General features: G+C 51.5%; 1 protein-coding gene across 2 annotated transcripts; it reads right to left on the bottom strand.

The window, feature by feature from the left end:
- Window positions 1-1884: 1884 nt before the first annotated feature.
- On the bottom strand, window positions 1885-19854 carry PTCH2 (patched 2). Of its 2 annotated transcripts, XM_012648930.1 has the most exons (23): window positions 19777-19854; window positions 19118-19310; window positions 12774-12963; window positions 12587-12656; window positions 11982-12073; window positions 11118-11313; window positions 10385-10506; window positions 10089-10236; window positions 9876-10007; window positions 9632-9787; window positions 9452-9544; window positions 8470-8595; window positions 8255-8373; window positions 7798-8146; window positions 7358-7670; window positions 7124-7266; window positions 6859-7039; window positions 6458-6738; window positions 6217-6354; window positions 4826-4968; window positions 4640-4739; window positions 4198-4265; window positions 1885-1917 (listed from the first exon to the last, which is right to left on the bottom strand). In XM_012648930.1, exons 1-23 carry the CDS (start codon window positions 19846-19848, stop codon window positions 1902-1904), a joined length of 3441 nt encoding a protein of 1146 aa, XP_012504384.1. In that variant the 5' UTR covers window positions 19849-19854; the 3' UTR covers window positions 1885-1901. The 2 variants fall into 2 exon arrangements, with proteins under 2 accessions (XP_012504384.1, XP_012504383.1); XM_012648929.1 differs by lacking the exon at window positions 1885-1917 and having other exon boundaries at window positions 3837-4265.
- Between the last annotated feature and the right edge of the window lie 2721 nt (window positions 19855-22575).

Raw genomic sequence — 22575 nt, 5'->3', positions numbered from 1 at the left:
TTGTCTTAATTAATTAATTAATGAAATAAAAGGGGGGAGAATAACTGCTAACACCTTTTGTGTGTGTGTGTGTGTCTGGTGAGGTTAGACACAGAGAGGTGTACAAAATAGGGCGGGCAGGCTGGGCACGGTGGCTCACGCCTGTAATCCTAGCTCTCTTGGAGACCGAGGCGGGCGGATTGTTTGAGCTCAGGAGTTCGAAACCACCCTGAGCAAGAGCGAGACCCCGTCTCTACTAAAAATAGAAAGAAATTAATCGGACAACTAAAAATACATAGAAAAAAGTAACCGGGCATGGTGGCGCATGCCTGTAGTCCCAGCTACTCAGCAGGCTGAGGCAGGAGGATCGCTTGAGCCCAGGAGTGTGAGGTTGCTGTGAGCTAGGCTGACGCCACGGCACTCTAGCCCGGGCAACACAGTGAGACTGTCAAAAAAAAAAAAAAAAAAATAGAGCAGGCAAACTATAGCCTGTCACCTGTTTTGTGAATAAAGTTTTGCTAAAACACAGCCATACTCACTAATGTATTGTCCATGGCTGCTTCTGTGCTGTGATGGCAGAGTTGTAACAGAGATTCGGTGGCCCACCAAGCCTGAAATAGTTACTACCTGGCTCTTTACAGAAAGTTTAGAAAGGGTTAGAGTACAGTGGCATCATCATAGCTCACTGCAACCTCAAACACCTGGGCTCAAGCAATCCTCTTGCCTCAGCCTGCCGAGTAGCTGGGACTACAGGTGCATGCCACTGTGGCCAGCTAGTTTTTTCTATTTTTAATAGAGACCCTTTTGCTCAGGCTGGTCTCAAACTTCTGGCTTCAAGCGATCCTCCTGCCTCAGCCTCCCTAAGTGCTAGGATTGCAGGTGAGTGCTACCCTGCCCAGACCTTTGCTAACAACTAGTTGTTAGGAATGGAACTAGGTAGCCACTCAGGAGTGATAGATTTGTCCCTTCTGTGCATTTCTACCCAAAAAGGTCAGAAGCAATAATGGCAAATAAATGTTATCTTCTCTTCCTGAACTTTAGCCCTCAAATCTGCAACTAACAAGTAAAAATAAGGTAAAATCAAGTCCACACCAAAAAAACACCATGGTAACAACTGTGAAGTCAAAACCTAAAATGGTCATAAGCCTAACTGACGAGCGTCAGTAATGCCACGAGACACAGTAACTTCTACACTTTAACATTATGAGTAGCCCCATCAATAAAAATGAGGCTTTAAAAAGTGCATTAAAATGCAAGACTTCCTCTCCACGGAAATCTTTAGTAAAAGGCAAAAGATTTATACAATCTGAAGAGAAACCAGAGTGTAACTATACTTTTCTGCTTCGAACTTCCCAGGGATGGAGCTCAAGCAACGTAAAGCTGTCTTTTTGTGGTGCACCATGGGTATGCAAATACGGGTGGCTCCCGGCTGGTCCGGAATACCAGCAGCAGGGTGAGGCAGGGCTGCGGCTTCCCTTACTCTTCTCTGCAGGTCCGTTTGCCCCAGGGAGGTGTGGGCGGTGCTGGGTGCTGAGTGCCTTGCTTGGGCTGGTATTGGAAAGTATTAGTCCCAAGTGTTCAGTCCTGTCATTCTGTACCTGCAGTGAGCCCCCAGCCCCAGGGAGACAGAAGGGAAGAGGCCAAGCACACTTAGGGGAAGTGGGACCACTTGCGAGGCATGTCACCATCCCCTCCTGGAGGAGATGGCTTTTAGTTCATCTTGAAGGATGATTTGGGGTTAGGTCAAAGGGGAGGAGGGTAGGTGTTCTAGGCAGAGGGAATGACCTATGTAAAATTATGGAGGTGAAGACCAAAAGTAATCCAGCCTGTCTAGAGAGTGGAGTGTGGGTGTATCTGAGTGAGGGTGTGAATCTGGTGGGGACACCTTCTGCGGGGGTGTGGTGGGGGGTGGTAGGCAGAGGCTAGATCTTGTGGGGCCTGGAAAGGGTTTGGGTTTTATCTCATCAGTGATGGGGCAACCATGGAAGGGTGATGAAGTCAGAGGGCTGAGTAGTGCAAGGTGCAAGGTGCCACATAGGGTGGGCTGCCTTGCAGGCAGTACTGGGACTTGACCTCTGAGACCGGATGTGGTCAGTATCCCAAGACTGCCCACTTCTGGAGTGGTCCACCTCCAACTGACCCCTTAAGCTGCTGCCACACGAGGACACCCTTCTTTGTTTCAGGATTGTTCCCTAAGCGTGCAATCAGAGCAAAAACTTTCGGCATAGCTACCATACAAACTACAAAAATAAACAGAAAGCATCTATGAGATGCCAGGTCATTTCTTGCATAAATGATTTCATCTAAAATCCTGAAAGAAAAAAATAGTACCCTCTAAGATAGGCTCTAATCTTCCCATTTCATAGATGAAGATGACGAGGCTCAGTGAGGTTAGCTAACTTGCTAGTAAGTGGCACAGTGGGCTGACATCCTTTGCACTGTTCTGGCCTAGTAAGCTCTCCCTGCCCCACCCAGAAGCCCCTCCATAGTGACCCAAACACGACTGGACCCAAATCCAGCCTCCATCCCCTGGGCCTGCTGGATGCACTCTCTACACCAGGTTCTAAGCCAACTACCTGCTTGTCTTTAGTCTTTTTAGGCATCTTAGTGTTGATTCAACTGCAAAGGCCTTTTTTTCTTTTTTTGTAGCTTTTGGTCAGAACATGATTTTCTGGCCTTTGTCCAGGTGGGGTGGGGTGGGGTGTGAGAAGACAGTGTTCCAGGGGTGGGACCATTCCTGGTGAGTGGGTGGTTGGAACACAGGGTGTGTATGTGTATCAGCTGAGACTGAGTCCAGGGAGAGTTGGGGAAGAGCAATAAAAGACCTCCCCCACCCCACTGGGTGAGGCTCTGCACTCTATTCCAGGGCTGTGGCCATTCTTCAAGGCCTTTGTACAATGGGGCTGTTCAGCATTCACAGAACAAACAGCTTAAATTCAGTGCCCTCATTAGTTGCCCCGTTTCATCCACTGGCTGGCCGCCAAAGATGCTTCCCAGGTGTCAGTCTGACTGCTGACTTACAGAGGCCTCTGCCTCAGAGGTTGCTCTGGTCCCTGGCTCCTTGACCCCAGTCCACAAACCTCCTAAAATATCTCCTTAGACCCTGCTGCCCCATTTCTGCTTCAGTTGGCTGCTTTCCTGATCTGCTTCCACTTCACCTTCTACCTGTTGCATGGCTGTGTCCCTCTGCCGTGCCCCTCCCCGTGCAGATGAAGCAGGAAGGCAGGAGATGAGCCTGGAGAGGTGGGCAGGGCTGGATGATGATGGCTCTGAAAGCCACCCAGTAGGGTTTGACGCCAAAAGAATTTACGTCATTTTGTATACTAAGCACTTAATCTAGATGGTATTACCAAGTATATGACAAAAATTCAGTCTAGGGTCTTTCCCAGCCAGAACTAGAGGAGGGTCGGTGGAGGTCCCAGGACCGCAGGCCCTGATACCACAGAAGCCCTTTCCAATATCTAATCTTCACTGGAAAACTCCTAACTCTGAAAGAAAAGCACCAAAGTCATTTGAGATGAGTTCACGTAGAATATATTTCATTCTTTAAAAATAAAACTTTTAGCATAGCTAACATCTATATATACTACAAAAATAAACATCTTCATATAAATAATTTATGTGGTGGGAGGTGGGCAGGGATACAGAGAGCCTACCCAGGAGCCACCAAGCAGGGGGGCCAGGACTGGCAAAGGGTGCTGGAGGATCCCTCAGGCTTGGTCTGCCGGCTGGGCAGCAGTGTGGGGCAGGAGCGGGACAGGGCTGCATTGCAGCCTGAAGTGCTGGCTTTCACCCCCACCCAACACACAGGCCGGGGAGGCTGCTCACAGCTGAGGGGGTGGCTGTTCTGTATGGATATCAGGGAGGTCCGTGATGGCTGAGTCAGGGGAGGGGACGCAGACAGCAGCAGCAGCAGCAGCATGGCCCACCAGGGGTCCGTCCTGCATTCAATAGCCCGTCCATTGCCTCCCAGTGACTGTTTGTGGCCCAAGTAGGATCTCCACGCTTCAGCTACTCTTTCACACAGTGGCTGGGCATGGTCCTCTAGAACTGAGGTTACCAGAGCTGGTGGCAGCTGGGGTGGCAGAAGGGGACCAAGTGGGCTCATCAGAGGCTGGGTGGATGTAGGCACCAGGCAGCGGGGGTGGGTGGAGGGCCACAGTCATGGAGGTAGTCACTCTGGCAAAGCTCTGGGGCAGGGTGGGGGACACCCCCCACCTGAGCCCACCTTCCTGTGGAGTGGGGGGGCTCAGGACCTTAGGGCTCTCCTTGTATATCTGTACCACCTGAGAAGAGATACCAGTCCCAGTGAGCCCAGGGACTGCTGGGGCCACAGTCCCCTGCAGCACCTCCCTGGTGATCACCATGATTGTTGGGAAGCTGGGGTCCTTCTTGGGCTCCAGCAGGATACGGGAGCTGACAAGTGACAGGGTATCGAGGCCTGGTACAAACCCTGCACCTTGCTCTGGATCCTAAAAGGCTAAGGTGGGTCCCGTGAAGAAGTGAGGAAGGCCAAGGGGCAGGAGCCTGGTGTCTGGGGAAAGGAGGAGGTACCATCTTCAGTGGGTGGCACCTGTTGGGGAGGGCCCTGGCTCTGTCCCTTGCCTTGCATGTTCCTACCCAGTCCCCTGGGCTGGGGGCAGAGGGAGGGTGTGGTCACCTCTGGCGGGGGGCCCAGGATGGACAGCAGCACAGGCAGCAGCACAAGTCCATGGAGGAGGCCCAGGAGTGTGAGCACTGTCAGCACCACGAAGAAGTACCTGGGTTGGGGTCAGGGGATTCAGCCTGGGCAGGCCCTGAGGCCAGCACAGACAGGCCCTGCCTCCTTGCCCGAGTCCCCGCTTACCTGACGATGAAGTCAAAGTTGGAACCAGCAAGCATGAGCAGACCCAGCAATGTGGAAATGGCCCCATCAGTCACGGGGGCAAATGTGTGCTCGAGGGCACGGGCTGCCCGCAAGTTCCGGCTACCCTGGGTGGTCAGGAAGCCCTGGGGAACAGAGTGGTCCTGGAGCTGCTCCTCTGCCAATCATGGCCCCCTCATCCATGTCCCCAACTGTATCTGTCCCCAGGGTTCACCCATACCTTGGCCCACAGAAGGCCAGGAACTAAATCCATGCGAAGCATGCATGAGTCCATTTAGGTAACACTGTATAGGTGTGTCTGGTGAGGTTAGACACAGAGAGGTGTACAAAATAGGGCAGGCAAACTATAGCCTGTCACCTGTTTTGTGAATAAAGTTTTGCTAAAACACAGCCATACTCACTAATGTATTGTCCATGGCTGCTTCTGTGCTGTGATGGCAGAGTTGTAACAGAGATTCGGTGGCCCACCAAGCCTGAAATAGTTACTATCTGGCCCTTTACAGAAAGTTTGCCAACCCCTGGTCTAGAAGAATGGATGCCAAGGTGATAAGAGTTACTCCTCAGGGTAGCATTTCAGAGGATTTCTAACTCTTCCTTTGTACTTTTCTGCATGCTGGCTTTTTTGCTTTTGTTTTAAAGGAGGATATATTGTTCTTAGAATAATAATGGGACTATTGGGGTGGGGAAAAGGAAGCTGTTTGTGGGGTCTGATCAGGTTTGTGTTTGTGCTTCCAGAAGGTCTGCAGCTACCCCTCACTTCCTCTGCCAGAGAACATGCAGCTTTGGGAAAGGCCTGTGCCCTCCTCAGTCCTAGTATTTTCGTCTTAAAGAACCCCTCTGTTAAGCCCACATTGCCATCCAGCTACCATCCCCTTTCTCTGATTCCCTCCACAGTAAAGCCATTCGAAAAATTGGTTCCCATTTTTTTACCTTCCATTCTGTCCTTAAACTTTGGGTGCTTATTTATTTCTTTACTTGTTTACTGACTATTTTTACCCCCTTAGAATATAAATTCCTTGGGGCCAGGTGCAGTGGCTCACGCCTATGATCCCAGTACTCTCGGAGGCTGAGGTTCGAGGATTGCTCAAGCCCAGGAGTTTGAGGCTGCAGTAAGCTACGATGATGTCACTGCACTCTACCCAGGGTGATGGAGTGAGACTCTGTCTCAAAAAAAAATAAATTTAATCCCCCTTCTCACTCTCCCCGCTTTTAAAAAATGAGAAAAAATAAATAATAAGTTCCTTGGAAGTAAAGACTGTATTGCTATTATATACCCAATTCTTAAATAGTACCCAGAACACAGTAGGTGCTTGAGCAATATTTGTTGAATACCGAATAGCTGACCTATCCCTCCCCTGGGTGCCTGTGCTTACCAGAGCCACGTGGACTGTGAACTCGACACCAATCCCTACAGATGCTACGAGGATCACCACGGGGATGGCGCTCAGCTTGATGCCCAGAAAACCCATGATACCAAAGAGTTCCATGGTCACCATCGCCAGGACCAGCACCTGGGGAAGGCAGGGCTCACGCAGGGCTCCTGGCAGGAGTGATTACAGGCAGGCAGGGTGGGGTGCCGCTGGGTGTCTCTGACCCCACCCCTGAAGTACTCACTATGAGGCCAGCTGTCCAGGGGTTGAGTAGCAGGAGGGCACAGACGAGGAAAGTGCACGCCAGCAGGATGCAGACAGCCACTAGGAAGCAGTGCCGCAGGCCCAGATACTGCTCCCAGAAGAGGAAGGGGGAGCCACTGGGGTAGGCATGCACCCCAGCCTGGCCTGCCTCTGCACATGCTGCCCGGGCCCCCTCAATGGCCTCTACAAAGTCTGCAGTCTTCTGGAGGCCACGCAGCAGGAAGGGGAACTGGGCAAACTCCAGGGGCTGAGCTGGTGGGACTGTGGAGGGGAGGGGAAGGGAGAGGGAGAGGGACAGTGAGCACAGGCAACAGTGGGCAGGGCCTCAGGGACAGGGCCTGTATGGGCCGAGGCTCTTGCTGAGCTCCCCCCAGGACTCACTGTGAAGGTTCTCCCCGGTGGTGTCATATTTATCATGCAGCCATTCAGGAGGTGGGGGGTAGAAGTTGGCCTGTGAAGCTGCCAGACCCAAGGGGTCACTGCTCACCCACACAGTTAGCCCCACGTAGAAGAGCTCTGGTGGAATCAGTCCCTCTTTGTCCACCAACTTCCTTGTGGTCAGCTGTGGAGGCAGAGAGGGCTGAAGGCCTGGGCCCATAAGGCCTGGCGCCCTGCTCTGCTCCCTGACCTCTAGCCCTCTCCCAACCTGGCTGAAATTCAGAGGCTCCTGGGCATCCCCGGTCTGGATGAGCAGCTTGTAGGCCAGGGCCCCGTCCTCAGAGCCATTGCGGTATGAGTGGCGGGTAATGCGTCCGGAAGCCCAGTCCTGGTCAAAGGCAGCCTGGAGTCCTGGGGGAAAACAGGATAGGGTACAGTTAGCCTGTGGCCCCAGGGGGCTTCTCCCTGCAGCACCCCTCTCTGCAGTCTCCTTGCTTCTTACCCTGTAGCCAGTTGCGGTAATAGTGCAGCCAGGTGCGGGGTGCCTGGGTGGCAGGTGGGGGCAGCACAGCCTTGAGGGAACTGAAGCGCTGGTGCAGATCAAAGAGGGCGCGTTGGGAGTGGGCGTAGTCAAAGCCACCCTGGGTCACCAGGGCCACCTCGTACAGGGAGAAGTACCTGAGCTGGGCGCTCAGGAAGGCATGCTCCTTGGTGCCCCGAGGCACCACATCTGTCAGGGCCAGCCCATCCTGCACCAATGTGGCTCCGTAGAGGCTCAGGCCCAGAAGAGCCCCAAAGAGCACCAGCACCATGGCCTGTGGGAAATGGCTACTAAGCTGGAGGCCTGGGGCTGCCCTCCAGCCCTGAGGTGGTGGGCTAAGCCCTCTGCCCTTCTTGGGGCCCAGAGACACTAAGTCTCTGCCTTGCCCTACCTAGTCTTACCTTGGCGTGTGACTGGAGCAGCAAGGGTGCAAACTGATAGCGGGCGAAATGGGCAAGTGTCCAGCGGGCACAGGGTAGGGACTTGCAGGCTGCCTTCTGTCTTGTCTCCTCCTCCTGGCCTAGAAGGTCTCGTGTGGACCCTCCAGGGCTGAAGAGCTCAGAGCCCAGTGGGTCAGAAGGTGGGGGCACCAAGTGGGCTTGGGGAGGCAGGATGGTAACCACATGCTGGCTGCTGGCTTCACAGTGGGTAAAGGCTTGAACTGTGGTGGTTAGGTGGGCAATGCCCACTGGTACTGTCCTATCTCCCAGTTCCTGGGGCAGAATCTGAATCACTCGAGCAGAGCAGGGGCTGGAAGAGGCAGAGAGAGTAGATGACAGGTCTGTGCCTTGAAATGCTGGTAAGGGGATAAGCAGAGGGTATCAATGGAAGAAGAGGGTAGGGGTGCAGGGATGGTACCTAGAGAAGCAGCAAAGCACATCGAGGCGCTGGCAGTGGCGCCGGCACAGGTCCAAGCTGAGGATGGCTGGGAAGACAAGCATCACGGCTGCAAAGTTGCAGCCAACCACTATGGCCGCCTAGGGGATGGATAGGAAGGGCACAAAGGCTGGATGAAGTCCACCCCCAGATCCACCCCCACCTTGGGCCCGTCCTGTTCCTTCCTGAGGCCTCACCTGCAGCGAGAAGGCCCGAAGAGCAGGGATGGGAACTAGGGCAGCCATGAAGAAGGCAACCATGTTGTTGATGGATGTGAGTGTGACACTGGTGCCTGTGCGCTGCAGACACTCGCCTGTGCGCTCCTGCCAGGACAGAGGAGGGATGTGGCCTCAGGTCACAGGGGACAGGGACCATGTGAAGGTCCAGTGAAGGGGAGGTTCAGGAACTTGGGATGGCAGAGGTGGGCAATAACAGCACAGCAGCTACCATTATTGAGTACCACGTATGTGTCATGCGCTGTTCTCAGCATTCAACCTGAATCATCTCACTGATCCTTACAACAATCCTTAGGACACAAGCACTATTATTACCCCTGTTTACAGATGGGTAAACTGAGATACAGAGGTTAATTGGTAACCCAAGGTCACTTGAACAAAGAGGCTTTTTTTTTTTTTTTTGAGACAGAGCCTTACTCTGTTGCCCGTGCTAGGGTGCAGTGGCATCATCATAGCTCACTGCAACCACAAACTCCTAGGCTTAAGCGATCCTCCTGCCTTAGCCTCCCAAGTATCTGGGACTATAGGTGCATGCCACCATGCCCAGCTAATTTTTCCATTTTTTTGCAGAAGCAGGGTCTCACTATGTTGCTCAGCCTTGTCTTGAACTCCTGGCCTTAAGCACTGCTCCCACCTCAGCCTCCCAAAGTTCTAGTCTTTTATTTTCTTTTTGAGACAGGGTCTCACTCTGCTGCTCAGGCTAGAGTGCAGTGGTGTGATCATAGCTCCCTACAGCCTTGAACTCCTGGGCTCAAGTGATCCTCCTACCTCATCCTCCTGAGTGGGCGGGACTATAGGCGTGTGCCATTATGACTGGCTAATTTTTTGTTTTTTGTAGAGATTGGTGGGGGGAGGGTCTCGCTATGTTGCCCAGACTGGTCTCAAACTCCTGGCCTCAGGCGATCCTCCTCAGATGGGGCCAGGCTAGAGGATGAGGCCTCACCTGGAGAGGGGTGCCAGGTGGAGCCTCTGTGAAGGCGTGTGCCAGCAGGAATATGTCATCCACACCGATTCCCAGCGCCAAGAACGGGAGCACCTGGAGGAGCAGAGGGGTGAGCAGTTGGAGGACTTGTGCAGCCTAGTGATAGCACCCAAAAAAGTTTGTTCTGCAGTCCTGCTATACCTGGGTAGTGGCAGCATTGAAGGTGATACCAAGCAGGGCACAGAGCCCAAGACCTGAGGCTACTGCCAGGGCCACCAGCAGCACCCCAGCAAGGCCCACAGCACCCTGGGACTGGGCACAGTCCCACCGCAGCATTGTCACACAAGCATAGGCCAGCTGTAGGGAGAGAGGACAGTTTCAGATGGGGGCTCCCAGGGTGGGCACTGGGTAGAGGAGGGGGCAAGGTGCCAGGAGCAGGACCCACCATGAGCAGATAGCCTCCCACCACACGGGCAGCACTGACTTCAGAGAACGCATGCAGGATGTCGTCCAGGGTGGTAGAGGAGAAGGCATGGATCTGCTGGGATGAGTTCTCAGGCAGGGCCTCCTGGGCCAGCTGGAGAGACAGGCTGGATCTGAGGGCGTGGGAGGAGGGGGTGGCTTCAGGGCACTCCTCCTTGTCCTTGTCCACACTGACCTGCACGAAGCGCCGCTGCCAGGCTTGTAGCACTGTGCTGGCCTGCTCCTCACTCCAGCCAATGTCATGTGTCTGGTAGTCACCCCGGAAATGCTCATACAGCTGGCGAGGACTCATCAGTAGGAAGGTGCTCTGCAGGGCCTCTGCCCTGGTGGGGAGTGGAGGAGAATTAGGATCAGAAATGGCCCAAACGCCCAGGGAGGAATGTGCAGGGGGCTTTTGCCAGAGCTGCTTGGTATTAGAATGTGGATTCCCATGCACACAGTCCCCTTGCCAACTCCCAGGGGAGGCCCTACCTCAGCAGCTGTCCTTGGGGGTCTCTGGCCATGCCTCCCAGCAGCAATTCCTCCTGCCAGTGCATAAATTTGTGGGAGAAGCCGTGGCAGCCCCCGCTCAGCTCCTGAGCCACATTGGGAGCCTGGGGGGCAGGGGACAGGGGAGGAATTTAATACTCAAGGCCCTGGCTGTGGATAACTGGGTATCCCAGGGCTTGTACCTCCAGGAACCAAGCCTGCCACAGAGCTCAGTAGGCCTAAAGTATTGAGAACTATTCTCCTGAGCCTCCTGACTACTTTTTAAGAATGAACAGCTAGTGTCCTGCAGATCAGAGGCCACAAGAGGGAGCAGAGGCCTGGAAATAGGCTGCTGGGAGGGGCTGGCATAACTGGTGGGTTTTGAAAAAAGAACCACATTCATAGGACCACACAGACTCTTGGAAACTAGGTATGATATTCGTGCTTAGCTATTTTGTTCTTAGTTTCCTCATACAAGTCTGTTTTGATAAAGTCCAGCCTTGTCTGGGCTTAGAAAAGGAAAAAGGGGTACCTATACCCACTGAGGGCTTCTTAGGAGGACTGAATGGGAATGGAATACTCCGGGGGGTCTAGCATAGTGGGGCAGGGTAACAACGTCCAGGAGATGGGAGCAGAGCACAGAGCACAATCAGCTCTCTCTCAGAACAGAGAAACTTATGAGCAAGGGAAAGGGAGGAAAAGCAGCCTTTCCCTGGCAGACCTGGCTGGAACCCACCTGCATGCTGTGATGGTTGGGGGCACTAGGTGGGCAGTGGAGGTCGTCAGGGTGCAGACAGGGCCGCCCCACATAGGCCTGGCCCACCTGGGCTTTGTCTAGCAGCTCCCGGAAGCCCTCAAGGGAGGCAAAGGGGCCCAGCTCCTCTAGCAGCTGCTCCGGATCCAGGTTGGTCCACTGGATATCGGGGCGGCCCCTAGGGGGAAAGCCCATGGTTGGTGAGGGTCGGGGATCAATACCCACCCTCCAAACTGCTGCTCTGGGACCCATGCTGTACCCCACCCTCCTCTTATCTGTTTATTTGTCCCTCCATACGGAGGGTGTGCAAGGCTCAGCTTCTCAGTGTTGCCAGGCTGCATCAGCCCACCAGGTTGCTGCAGTGAGCTGTGGGTGGATACAAGGGGCTGAGCTGGATATCAGGATGGACATACTTATACACAGGAAGGGCCAGAAAGCCCCCACTGAGTCCCTTTCCAAGCTGTCTACTTGGTTCTAATACATAACTATACGGGCACCCGCCTGTAAGAGGTTTTCTTTCTGGCTTGGGCAACAGCTTAGCTGATACCTAGCTAATTCCCCCCAGTCTCTTTCTAGGAATCCTTTTTCTCCATTGCTCAGATCTTACAGATCTTTGTGTTCTGTTTTGTCTAAATAAGACAGATCTTCCTTTCCTTCAGAGTTAAGGAGAAGGGGTATGTGGAGAGAACCTTGGGGAAACCCACGCTCTGACCCTGGCCTGAAGGTAATTAAGAATTAGAGGTAGTTAGATTTTGATTGTCCTCTTTGCTCCCACCCCTCCCGTCTGCTGGGGAAGTCCCCGGTGGGAGATGAAGCAGGGCCTGGGAGTGGCTGTGGTATACTCACGGCAAGTAGGCAGAGCCCCCTTGGAGTTTGGCTCCCTCCCAGAAGCAGTCGAGGGGGGTGAGGATCACACATGGAAACAGCTTCTCAATCATCTGCCAGGGACAACCCAGGCCACATCAGTCCTGTCCTTGAGCTCCTTCCCCATGACCTTTGTAGGATGCCCTCTGCAATCTCCCCTGACTTTTCTTTTCCGGTTTTTTTTTGTTTTTTTTTTTTTTTGAGACAGGGTCTTGCTCTGTTGTCCAGGCTGGAGTGCAGTGGTATCATCATAGCTCACTGCAGCCTTGAACTCCTGAGCTCAAGCAATCCTCCTACCTTAGCCTCCTGAGTAGCTGGGACTATGGGTGTGTGCCACCATGCCTGGGTACTTTTCTTGTTTGTTTTTTGTAGAGACGGGGGTCTCGCTCTTGTTCAGGCTGGTCTCGAACTCCTGACCTCAAGCGATCCTCCCACCTCAGCCTCCCAGAGTGCTAGGATTATAGGCGTGAGCCACCACACCCAGCCTCCCCTTACTTTTAACCCCCCGAGAATCTCTCTGAACCCTCCCACACCACAGCAAAGGTTCCACCTCTACTACACCTCAGGGAACAGCTTGGGATACTTACTCGCTCAATCATTCCATTTTCAATAAGGGGAACTCCTGACTTGTAGCAGATTTTGTTCAAATCCCAGGACCTGCAATGGCCAAGGGTACAGAGTTCAGGAGAAGAGGGGAATTTCCACTCCAGAAGTGGCACAGCACACTTCATCCTGCACTTCACCCCCTACCCCTAGGGGCTCAGCCAGACTCACTTTCCATAGAGTGATACTTGCACTTTACTGGCAGTGAGGGCTGCCTGGAGGTGGAGGCCAAGTGCCTCAGGCGTGAGGATGTTCTCCCCCTCCTGGCGTGCAGTCTGTATCAACATCTGAGAGGTATATGCAGCCTCCTCCCCCAGCTTCTCCTTGGTATAATGTAGCTCCTGGCTCACCCGGCTGCCCACTGCCGGAGCAAGGAGAGAAAGCTGTGTTGAAAGCGCCTGGCTGGTCAGAGCTCTGGGGGAGGTGAGGTCCTAACCCTGAGGCCTGGAGAAGTGCAGCCGAGAGGAGCCCCTGCCTCTCCCCTGACAGCCAGGCCATGGCCCAGGCTGACTCCCCAGGCTCCTGCCCCTCTTCTCAGAATCTGGAACTTGGCCAGGGAAGTGGAGAAGCCTCAGTTGTGTGGCTCTCTGATTTCTTCTGTGGTCTAGGGCAGTGGTCCCCAACCTTTTTGGCACCAGAGACCGGTTTCATGGAAGACAGTTTTTGCCTGGATGGAGCGGGTGGGGTAGGGTGGTGTGGGGAGGGTGGTGCGGGGCTCAGGCGGTGATGCACAGCCCGTTTCCTAACAGGTCACGGACTGGTACAGGGCTGTGGCCTGGAGGTTGGGGACTGCAGGTCTGGGGTTTAAGCATGGACCGGGTTGTCTGGATCTGGGACAAAAACTTAAAAATGAAAATCAACATGAGCTGGGCCTTGGCTGGGGTTACGGGGACATCCTGGAGGGAGCCCTTACTCAGTCCCTCTCAGCTCTGGTAGGGAGGACAAGGAGGACATCAGGGGCCAACAGGGAGGCTGCCATTGGGAAAGTTTCCTAAAAGAACAGGTCTAGGGCTGGGGCTGGTTCTTAGTTCAGGTTGCTCCAGACAGTGATTTATATCCACACACCATTCTGCAAACTGCTCTGGGAAGAGGGCAAGGATGGCAGTGCCTGGTAACAATGGGCCCTGCATTGGCCTAGGCAAGGGGAGGATCAGATGGCCTTTCCGCATGATGTTCCCACCCAGGCAAGATGTATATGGAATCAGCTCATGTCCCTGGTGGAGGCAGGGACATTGTGAGGGTATATGACCTAGCTGTGGTTTGGAGGAGGGTGAGGGCCAGAGCCAAACCCACCCCGGAGGCTTTGTGAATTTGGTCTGTTCTCAGACCCAGTTCTACCTGTCTAGGGGTCTCTTCCTGTTGGTCACCACTATCCCCTGTGACCCCCATGTACTGCTTCTCTAAGACTCCACCCCCACCTAGGATCATCGTGTTTCCCAGTCTCTTTTTTAAACCTACACAATTTCCTCACCATGACAGCCCCAAACCCTTGGTAACCCCCTACACATATGTACCTCTATGCTCACACCTCCCCCTGCCAAGTCACATTCCTGGCCCTCCCCTCATGAATACAGTCCGGAACAGCCTCCCCTGTCAACTTCTACCTCCTTTTTTTCTTCCTTCTCTGACTCTTCCCTACTCCTGAGTCCTTTCCCAGGCCTGTCCTGCAGTGTTTATTTCACCAGGTTGAGGCAGAGGTTGCCACGTGGAGAGATAGGAGGGGAGGACAGAGATAAGCTCCCCACAGCAAGTGGGTTTGCTGAGGGGCAGGAGGCATGGGAGAAGGAAGGAACCCAGAGATAGCTGATAAGAAAGCAAGAAAAAGAAACACTGACAATTTAAAATACAACATTAAAGAGAATAAAGAATTCTCAGGGGAAAAAATGAGGAAGAGAAAAAGATAAACCTCAGCTGACAACAATGATATGAGGACAGATGAACTGGGATGTATTGTGCAAGCAGGAAGACACGATGAGTGCAGGGGAGGGCACAAAGGCTCTGTACAGACCTGACTTTGAGCCTTGGCTCTGTGCCTTGGGAAAATTACTTATTCTCTGAGTCTCAATTTCGTCATCTGTAAAATGGGGACAACAACTACCTTGGTAGAATTAGAATCAATGCAGGCAAAGTATTATACTTAGGAAATTGCCTGGCACATAGTAGGTACAGGTATGGAGTTGTTATTCAATAGTTGCTGGGAGAGAAATGGTGTGACAGAAAAATGAGAAAGAACTGGAGGAAAAAAGATTAGATAAGTAGGGAAGAAATAGAACAGGAAGGAGAACATCAAAATCGACAGATTTGTTAAAAACTTTCACGTCTTTACAAAAGGGAAAATACAACTGTCTAACCAACACAGAAAATGAGTCCACCTTATAGAGAATCCTACAAATGTAAATTAAAACAGCAATAAGTTGCCGTCTATTAAATTGGCAAACATTTTAAAATTAATAGCACTCATTGCTGGTTTACAGGAGTATACTCTAATCCACCCAGGGAGTGTAATTTGATATACTATTTGGGGAAAGCAAATTGCAATATGTATGTTCATAATCTTTGATCCAGAAATTTCACAGGTAAGGGCCTATGAGCCATTGTAGGGACTTAGGCTTTCTCTGAGTGAAATAGGAGTTATGTTAGGTCTTTCTTTTTTTTTTAGAGACAGGGTCTCGCTCTGTCACCCAGGATGGAGTGCAGTGGTACAATGAGAGCCCACTGCAGCTTCTGAACTTCTTGGTTCAAGTGATCCTCCTATCTCAGCCTCCCAAGTAGCTGCGACTACAGAGGCATGCCACCCTGCCTGGCTAATTTTTATTATTTTTTGTAGAGATGGGGTCTCGCTATGTTGCCCAGGCTGGTCTCAAACTCCTATCCTCAAGAGATCATCTCACCTCAACCTCCCAAAGTGTTGGGATTACAGGCATGAGCCACTGTACCCAGCCCATAGTAGGTTTTGAGCAGAGGAGTGAGATGATCTGGCTTTTTAAAAATCACCTAATGAAGTATTCTGGAGCTGAGTTGTGAATGATGAGTAAGAGCTGGCCAGGGGAAGCAGTCAGGAAAGGTTCTGGACCAAATGTGTGCAGGGGACTATTAAAGGCTCAGCATTGCAGTACTGCTAAGAGTGAGCCGGGGAGGAGCCAGTGGCAATGCTGGAGAAGCAACTGAGTAAGATTATGGAGGGAGTGTGTGCTATTGAGTTTATATTTGATTCTGGAGACTTCACAGAATGTGGCAGAAATCGGGAGAAGGGCTCTGATCGACTAACTTGGCCAGATTGAATTACACCACAGGGGGGCGGTGTGGAGGCAGTTTTGCTGGTGAGGCTGACAGATCTTTTAACTGACTTTCTAACAGACCCTGATTTTGGTGGCCATCTTCTGAAAGGCCTAGTGATTAAGGACAGCTGGGATCCTCCCCAGCATCAGAGGGTGACACTTGATTAGTATAAGAAGTCAATCACAGTAATTCCATTGCCTTTGCCAAGTGAAGGATTTCGGCATAAGATGCTACGTGGTTCTTGCCAAAGAGACCAAATGGGAAGTCACTGAGAGGCTTTTGATAAATTTTTCCTCACTTTAAAAAAAGGATACAAGACAGGCATGACTTCCTTTTTCTACCACTGCATCAGCTACCTTACAATAAGCCTGAGGACAAAAGTCCAACAAGCTGAAGACGGCAGAGGAGAAAGAGAAAGAACCTGGGTCCTTGCTGATGTCCTTGGGGTGCTAAATCAACCATCCTGGAACATCTCTACTGCCAGACTTCTTGTTACAGAGAATAACAAATCAATCTTCTTCCTTCCTTTCTTTCTCCCTCCTTTCCTTTCTTTCCCTTTCATGTGGCTAAAAGCATTCTAAATGATATAATCAGGAGTGTATTGCCAGAGATTGAAAAAGGCCTCCATTAGAACAGTGACAAGGGTGGAAATGATGGGTCTATTGTGAGAGAGGTTAAGAAGGAAGAATTTACTGGTTTAGTAACCAATTAAGTGAGTGAGAGGAACCGAGGCTGACTCCCAAGGTATTTGAGTGTATGGTGGTGCCACCAATTGATACGTGGCCATCCAAGGACAGCTCTAATTTCAAGCTGTCTCTGTCACTGTTCCTGTAAGTACCAGTTGGGCTATATGTTGTGATTTTTACTTTAGACAACAATCTAAAGGGCCTCTGAGACCTTCAGCTTTAAAGTTGGCCAGGAAAGACAAGTCATGTTCTAAGTCTCACCATGGCAAAGTTGGGAAGAACCCTGAACTCTGGCCCAGAACTCTGATAGCCAATGTCCTGTTTCTTCCTCTGCTTTCTGTATTAGCAAAATGGGAACAGAACAGAGAATACTTTCAGTCCTCACCTCAATCAGCTCCTCACTGTCTAGGGCATTGTGGGAGAAGCCACAACTATAAAGAAGACAACTACAGATCTACAGAGAAAAGATCAGGTCAAGATCACTGCTTTTTATCTCACCCCCAGCCAATACGGGCCAGAGTGATATTCTGAAATAAAGGAAAAAAACCTAGGAATTGGCTACCACCTCTTATAACACCCTTCCCCAAACAATAGCACAAAACTGGTGGGGTCTAGCCTCTCCTATGTTGGAGTGTAGGAGAGAGGATGAAGAAGCATGGAGGTTCAAACAGTGTTTAGATGAGGAAGATCTGGGGAATGGAGAAAGAGGAAGGGGAGGGAGACTGCCTCTTTTGTGGCAGGAAATCCAAGAGTCATTTGGGACCACCCAGGCAGCAGTGGTGTGGGTGGGGGCATGTGCGTGTATATGCACGTGTGTGTCCTGGGGCTGGGGGGAGGCAGGCAGGCAGGCACAGAGAAACATCTGCTCTGGACCCCAGGGCTGCCCTAGAGTGTGTATGTATGCGAGTGTCTGCAGAGGGCTGGGGGTAGGGTGGGGATGGCATGTGGGAGCCCAGCGGGCAGGCAGGGTCCAAGAACATCTGCTCTGGATCCTAGGCCTTGCCAGTATTTGAAATAACTCAAGGGTGTGAGACTCCAACCTGGTCCCTGCCTTTGGGTATGGGCCAGGGCTGGGGAAGTCTAAAAAGCCCACAAAATGCAAATTTCCCAGGGAAGAACAGAGTAGAGTTTGACTCTGTCAAAGGGCTGCTATATGAAATTAGGCCTCAGGAAAGAAGAGCATTGTGCTGAAATTATTAATAAGAAGTCATGGCCGGGCGTGGTGGCTCACGCCTGTAATCCTAGCACTCTGGGAGGCTGAGGGGGGAGGATTGTTTGAGCTCAGGAGTTCGGAACCAGCCTGAGCAAGAGCGAGACCCCGTTTCTACTAAAAAAAAATAGAAATTAGCTGGACAACTAAAAATATATAGAAAAAATTAGCCAGGGATGGTGGTGCATGCCTGTAGTCCCAGCTACTCAGGAGGCTGAGGCAGGAGGATGGCTTGAGCCCAGGAATTTGAGGTTGCTTTGAGGTAGGCTGACGCCACGGCACTCTAGCCTGGGCAACAGAGTGAGACTCTGTCTCAAAAAAAAAAAAAAGGAGTCATTACTATTTAATGCTTCCTTAAGGAAGTAAGAATTTGGTCCCATCTGACTCTGGCTGTTGCCTCAAAAGTGTGGATTCTGTGCTGCTTTTCCATTAACTGGTTGCAGGGGGCCTGGGTACACAAGCCCTCTCTGGGATTGGTTGGCCAGCTGATGTAGTTGGTTTCCCCAGCCTTCTAGTCCTTACTTTTCTGATTCTTGGTCAAAAGTGATCTCTCCCTGCCTTCTCTTATACAACATATCCTGCTTTGTATTGTGCTGTAGCTATTCCAGAACACAGTTTACTTTCCTTGCTATTGAAAGATGGGTCTTGTTTTTGTTACCTTTGTAAAAACCCTGCTGTTCATGTCAAAAATACACATAGAAAGTTGGCAATAAATGCTAAATAAACACACACATAATCACAAATATTCGGCTGGGCGCGGTGGCTCACACCTGTAATCCTAGCAACTCTGGGAGGCCGAGGCGGGTGGATAGTTTGAGCTCAGGAGTTGGAGACCAGCCTGAGCAAGAGCGAGACCCTGTCTCTACTAAAAAAAAAACAAAAAAACAAAAACAGAAAGAAATTAGCTGGACAACTAAAAAAATATATATATAGAAAAAATTAGCTGGGCATAGTGGCGCATGCCTGTAGTCCAAGCTACTCGGGAGGCTGAGACAGGATGATCACTTGAGCCCAGGAGTTTGAGGTTGCTGTGAGCTAGGCTGACGCCACGGCACTCTTGCCTGGACAACAGAGTGAGACCCTGTCTCAAAAAAAAAGAAAAGAAAACAAATCACAAATATTCTGTACACTTATTCACAAGATCTACCATATGCGGATGTCCACTTACGGGTGTGGGAGGGAACAGTGCTCCCACATGCCCAGGTATACAGGCTTTGGCCAGCAGGTCCCCCTGCAGCACCAGGGCCAGGCCTACTAGGGCTCAGTAGCCAGGTTCTTGCCCTGTTCTTGTCTTGGGTTCACCATACCCAAGCAGCTATGGCCAGTGTCCACAAACTCACCTTCTACCCAGAGCTGTTCCAGGTCTGTTTCAATAATGGCTACACGAAGACCTAGTGCCAGGGCGCCAAAGGCCAACAGTCCCAAGAAGAGCACTTTGCCACAATGTCTCTGGATCCCGCAGCCCAGAGAGAAGAGCAAGCCCTGGAAGTAAGCACGAAGCCAGAGTGGAGCCTTCAGGCTCCCAGCTAGGATCTGGGATAGAAAGAGAAGGGTCAGCCAGGCATCACTGGAACAATGCATGAAATCCCGCCCCTCTCACCCCACACCCGCTCTGCCAAGCCCTAGCTTCTTGAGTTCTGGCTGCAGGACAGGGAGCACCTACACAGACACAGGCCCAAACTTGCAAGATTTAATAGCCCCCACCAACACACACCTGAGGAAGGCATAGACCTGTTTTCTAAGAGTAGGATACATACACATACACCCACACACCCACACCTGTTGTCAGGTGGACACAGAGGTGACCTCACAGATGCACTTATTTTTACTGGACAGATGAAGACGAGACACAGACACACACACACACAAAACTTGCCTGGCTGTGCTCTCACTTGTCTTCACATACCCAATGACACTTGGCACTTAAAGACGCACCTTTCAGAGGCCCGAGTGACAGACCTGGCCCCACTCTTCTTCTTCCAGCTTCCCCTCTACTCACCTGGGGTCCTATGGTTCGAGTTGGGGGTGTGTAGCTCGGGGGCAGCTCCCCAAGGGGCGATGGCTGAGCCATACTGGCGGGGATCGGGGCGCTCCCATAGGCTAGTCCGGCCCCCCTATACCGCTGGGCCCAGCGTGGGGATTCAGTGGGGCCCCGAAGGCGCGGGCGAGGGCGAGGCTGTGGCGGGGGTGGGTGTGCGGCGGCGGCTGTGGGGAGCGCAGGGCGGTGCGGGCCCGAGGCCCGGGGCTCGGCGCCGAAGCTCACCCACTCAGTGGCCCGTGGACCGCGGCGGCTGGAGGAGTGAGTCTCGCGTGCCGGCAGAACTGCTGGCCAGAGATGCACAGCACTGCTGGAGGTGGCTTCCTCAGTGCCCGAGAGGAGGCTGGAGCTCCAGAAAAAGGGAGCGGGCCGGGGCGACGCCCTCCCATTGGTTGAGGGGCCGGCAAATTACCCGGAACCGCGCGGCCCGATCCGCTGCTAGGTAACGGCGCCGCAGGGGGCGGGGCAGGAGACCACCCAAGCAGGGCCACCCCTAGCCTTGTCTCCCGCCCGCGCCCGCGCCTGGGGAGGCCCTCCGGGAGAAGGGAGGGAGATCCTGGAGAGGCGCCGCTCTGGCCAAGTACAAGTCAGGAGAGGCCGTTGCTGAGAAAGGGTGTCTGCTGGCCCCGTTAAGGCCACACTTTCTTCCTGACCCAGCCAAAACCCAGACTTCTTTTCACTCTCCCTGCTTCCATTCTTGCCCCCTTCAGTCTACTCTCTCCACTGAGGCTAGAGTCATCTAACATGTAAATCTGATGACAGTTCCAAAGCACAAGGTCCACTTGGAGCAAAGGGTCCGGTATGATCTAAAGCCTTCTCTCCCATAGTTCCCTCACACCCACCCAGTCAGTGTTCCTTTCCGCCCTGCAGAGCCACCTGTAACTTCCTAAACACACCATGTTGTTCCATGCGTTTCTGCCTTCCTACGTGTTGTTGCCCTTTTGTTTTGGCAGATAATCTTAAGAACCGAACTCAAATCAATTACCCTCTCTTTGAAGCCTTCCTTGAATCATGCCATCCTTCTGGCAGATGATTGCTTATGTTCCTCATTACACTCAATTTATATATATAATTGCATGTATGACAGAATAATTTATGTACTTAAAAGACTTCCTTCTTCAGCAGACAATAAGTAGGTGCTCAACAGTTGTTGACTGTGTCACTAAGCGTTGCAGAAACCAGGGTGTAAAGGACTGGAAACAGGGAAGAATAGAGGGAACAGTCCCTCTATTAAATCTTCAACTATCGCATCTGAGTGTGCTGTTTCTGTCCAGTTCCAGTTCCTGACTGATAAACCCTGAGTGGCAGAGTAGGGCAAAATCCATATTCCAATATATAAAGTTTGGGGAAAAAAAAGAATCTCTAATAAACTCATTATTCTAATACAACTACTATTATTTCTGGCCAATTTCTTGGCCAATTCTTCCAGACTTTTTTTTTTATCATTATATCATACATATTTCATGTTACTATATAGTTTTTATAATCAATCACTTGGAGAATGTCCTTAGGACAGATTCCCAGAAGTGGGGTTGTTTGGGTCAGAAAGTATGAACAATTTTATGGGTCTTGCTAAACATTGCCCAGTTGCTTTTTGAAAACTCATGCAAATTAACATCATCTTCAGAGCCTCAGTCCTGGGGAAAAGGAACAATTAGGTTGAAAGGGTGAACACCTAACAGGGTTGCCACTTCCATTTGTCCCTTCATCCAGCAAAATGCCTGTGGCGGAACTAATATGTCTATGATGCTGTTGGCCAACGTAGTAATTGTACATAAAAAGCAGCCTATGTGCATAATACTTTCTTCCTCCCCATCACAGAGAAATGGGTCCCACTGTGGACAAAGGAAGTATACCCCCAGCAAGTCTCTAGAAACAGCCTCTAAATTGGTCTATATGGGACCCTAGATTGCTCTTGGGGCTATAGCTAAAGAGAGAATGGCCTGGAATCAGTACTCGTTGTCATCAGGACTGCAAGTCCCAATGCTTTACGTAGTTTTTTTTTTTTTGAGACAGTGTCTCACACTGTTGCCCTGGGTAGAGTGCAGTGGCATCATCAGAGCTCACTGCAACCTGAAATTCCTGGGCTCAAGTGATGGCTCCTGACTCAGCTTTCCAAGTAGTTGGGACTATAGGCACATGCCACCATGCCAGCTAATTTTTTCTCTTTTTGGTAGAGATGTGGTCTTGCTCTTGCTCAGGCTGGTCTTGAACTCCTGACCTCAAGCGATCCTCTGGCCTCAGCCTCCCAGAGTGCTAGGATTACAGGCGTGAGCCACTGTGCCCAGCCTTAAGTAACTCCTGAGTTCATCTTCCTTCTTACCAGACTCTGCAAGACATAAGGTCCATGGAGAAATAGATTTGTAATAAACTGGGCCTTGGGACCATGCTTCCACTATAGACCCATCGCTGCTAATAATCGTGGCAAAGTCCAACATTTCTTTGGATGCTTCCAAGGCAGGGTCAGCCTACTGAGAAAACCTCTTGCTTTGTAGTCCTAAGATCAGTGTGGGAGAAATTGGTCTGCAGTTCTAGCTTTTCCAACCTAGGGCCTAGTGCCCTCTGGCTGCTCCAAGTTCCAAAATGACCTTTCTATTTCCCAATAAAACGATTTCCTGAATACAGCTGAGTTCAGCCAGAGCGAAAGCCACGGACCCCACGTAATTAGGAAGGGATAGAGGCTCCTCTTCTCTCTCTGCAAGTAGTTCTTTCACAGTGGAACATCTTTTTTTTTTTTTTTTTGAGACAGAGTCTTACTGT

This window comes from Propithecus coquereli, unplaced genomic scaffold (genome assembly GCF_000956105.1).
Source record: "Propithecus coquereli isolate 6110/MARCELLA unplaced genomic scaffold, Pcoq_1.0 Scaffold299, whole genome shotgun sequence".
In the NCBI taxonomy this organism is placed as follows: Eukaryota; Metazoa; Chordata; class Mammalia; order Primates; family Indriidae; genus Propithecus; species Propithecus coquereli.
This window is presented reverse-complemented; position numbering and strand designations above follow the sequence as displayed.

Excerpts from the sequence above, each read along its gene's own strand:
- PTCH2 (XM_012648929.1), bottom strand. The coding sequence starts at position 19,848 with ATGGCTCAGCCATCGCCCCTTGGGGAGCTGCCCCCGAGCTACACACCC. Across the intron at positions 10,507-11,117 it reads CCAACCATCACAGCATGCAG|GCTCCCAATGTGGCTCAGGA; the intron begins GTGGGTTCCAGC and ends CCTGCCCCCCAG. Across the intron at positions 6,355-6,457 it reads CCTGGACAGCTGGCCTCATA|GTGCTGGTCCTGGCGATGGT; the intron begins GTGAGTACTTCA and ends TGCCTTCCCCAG.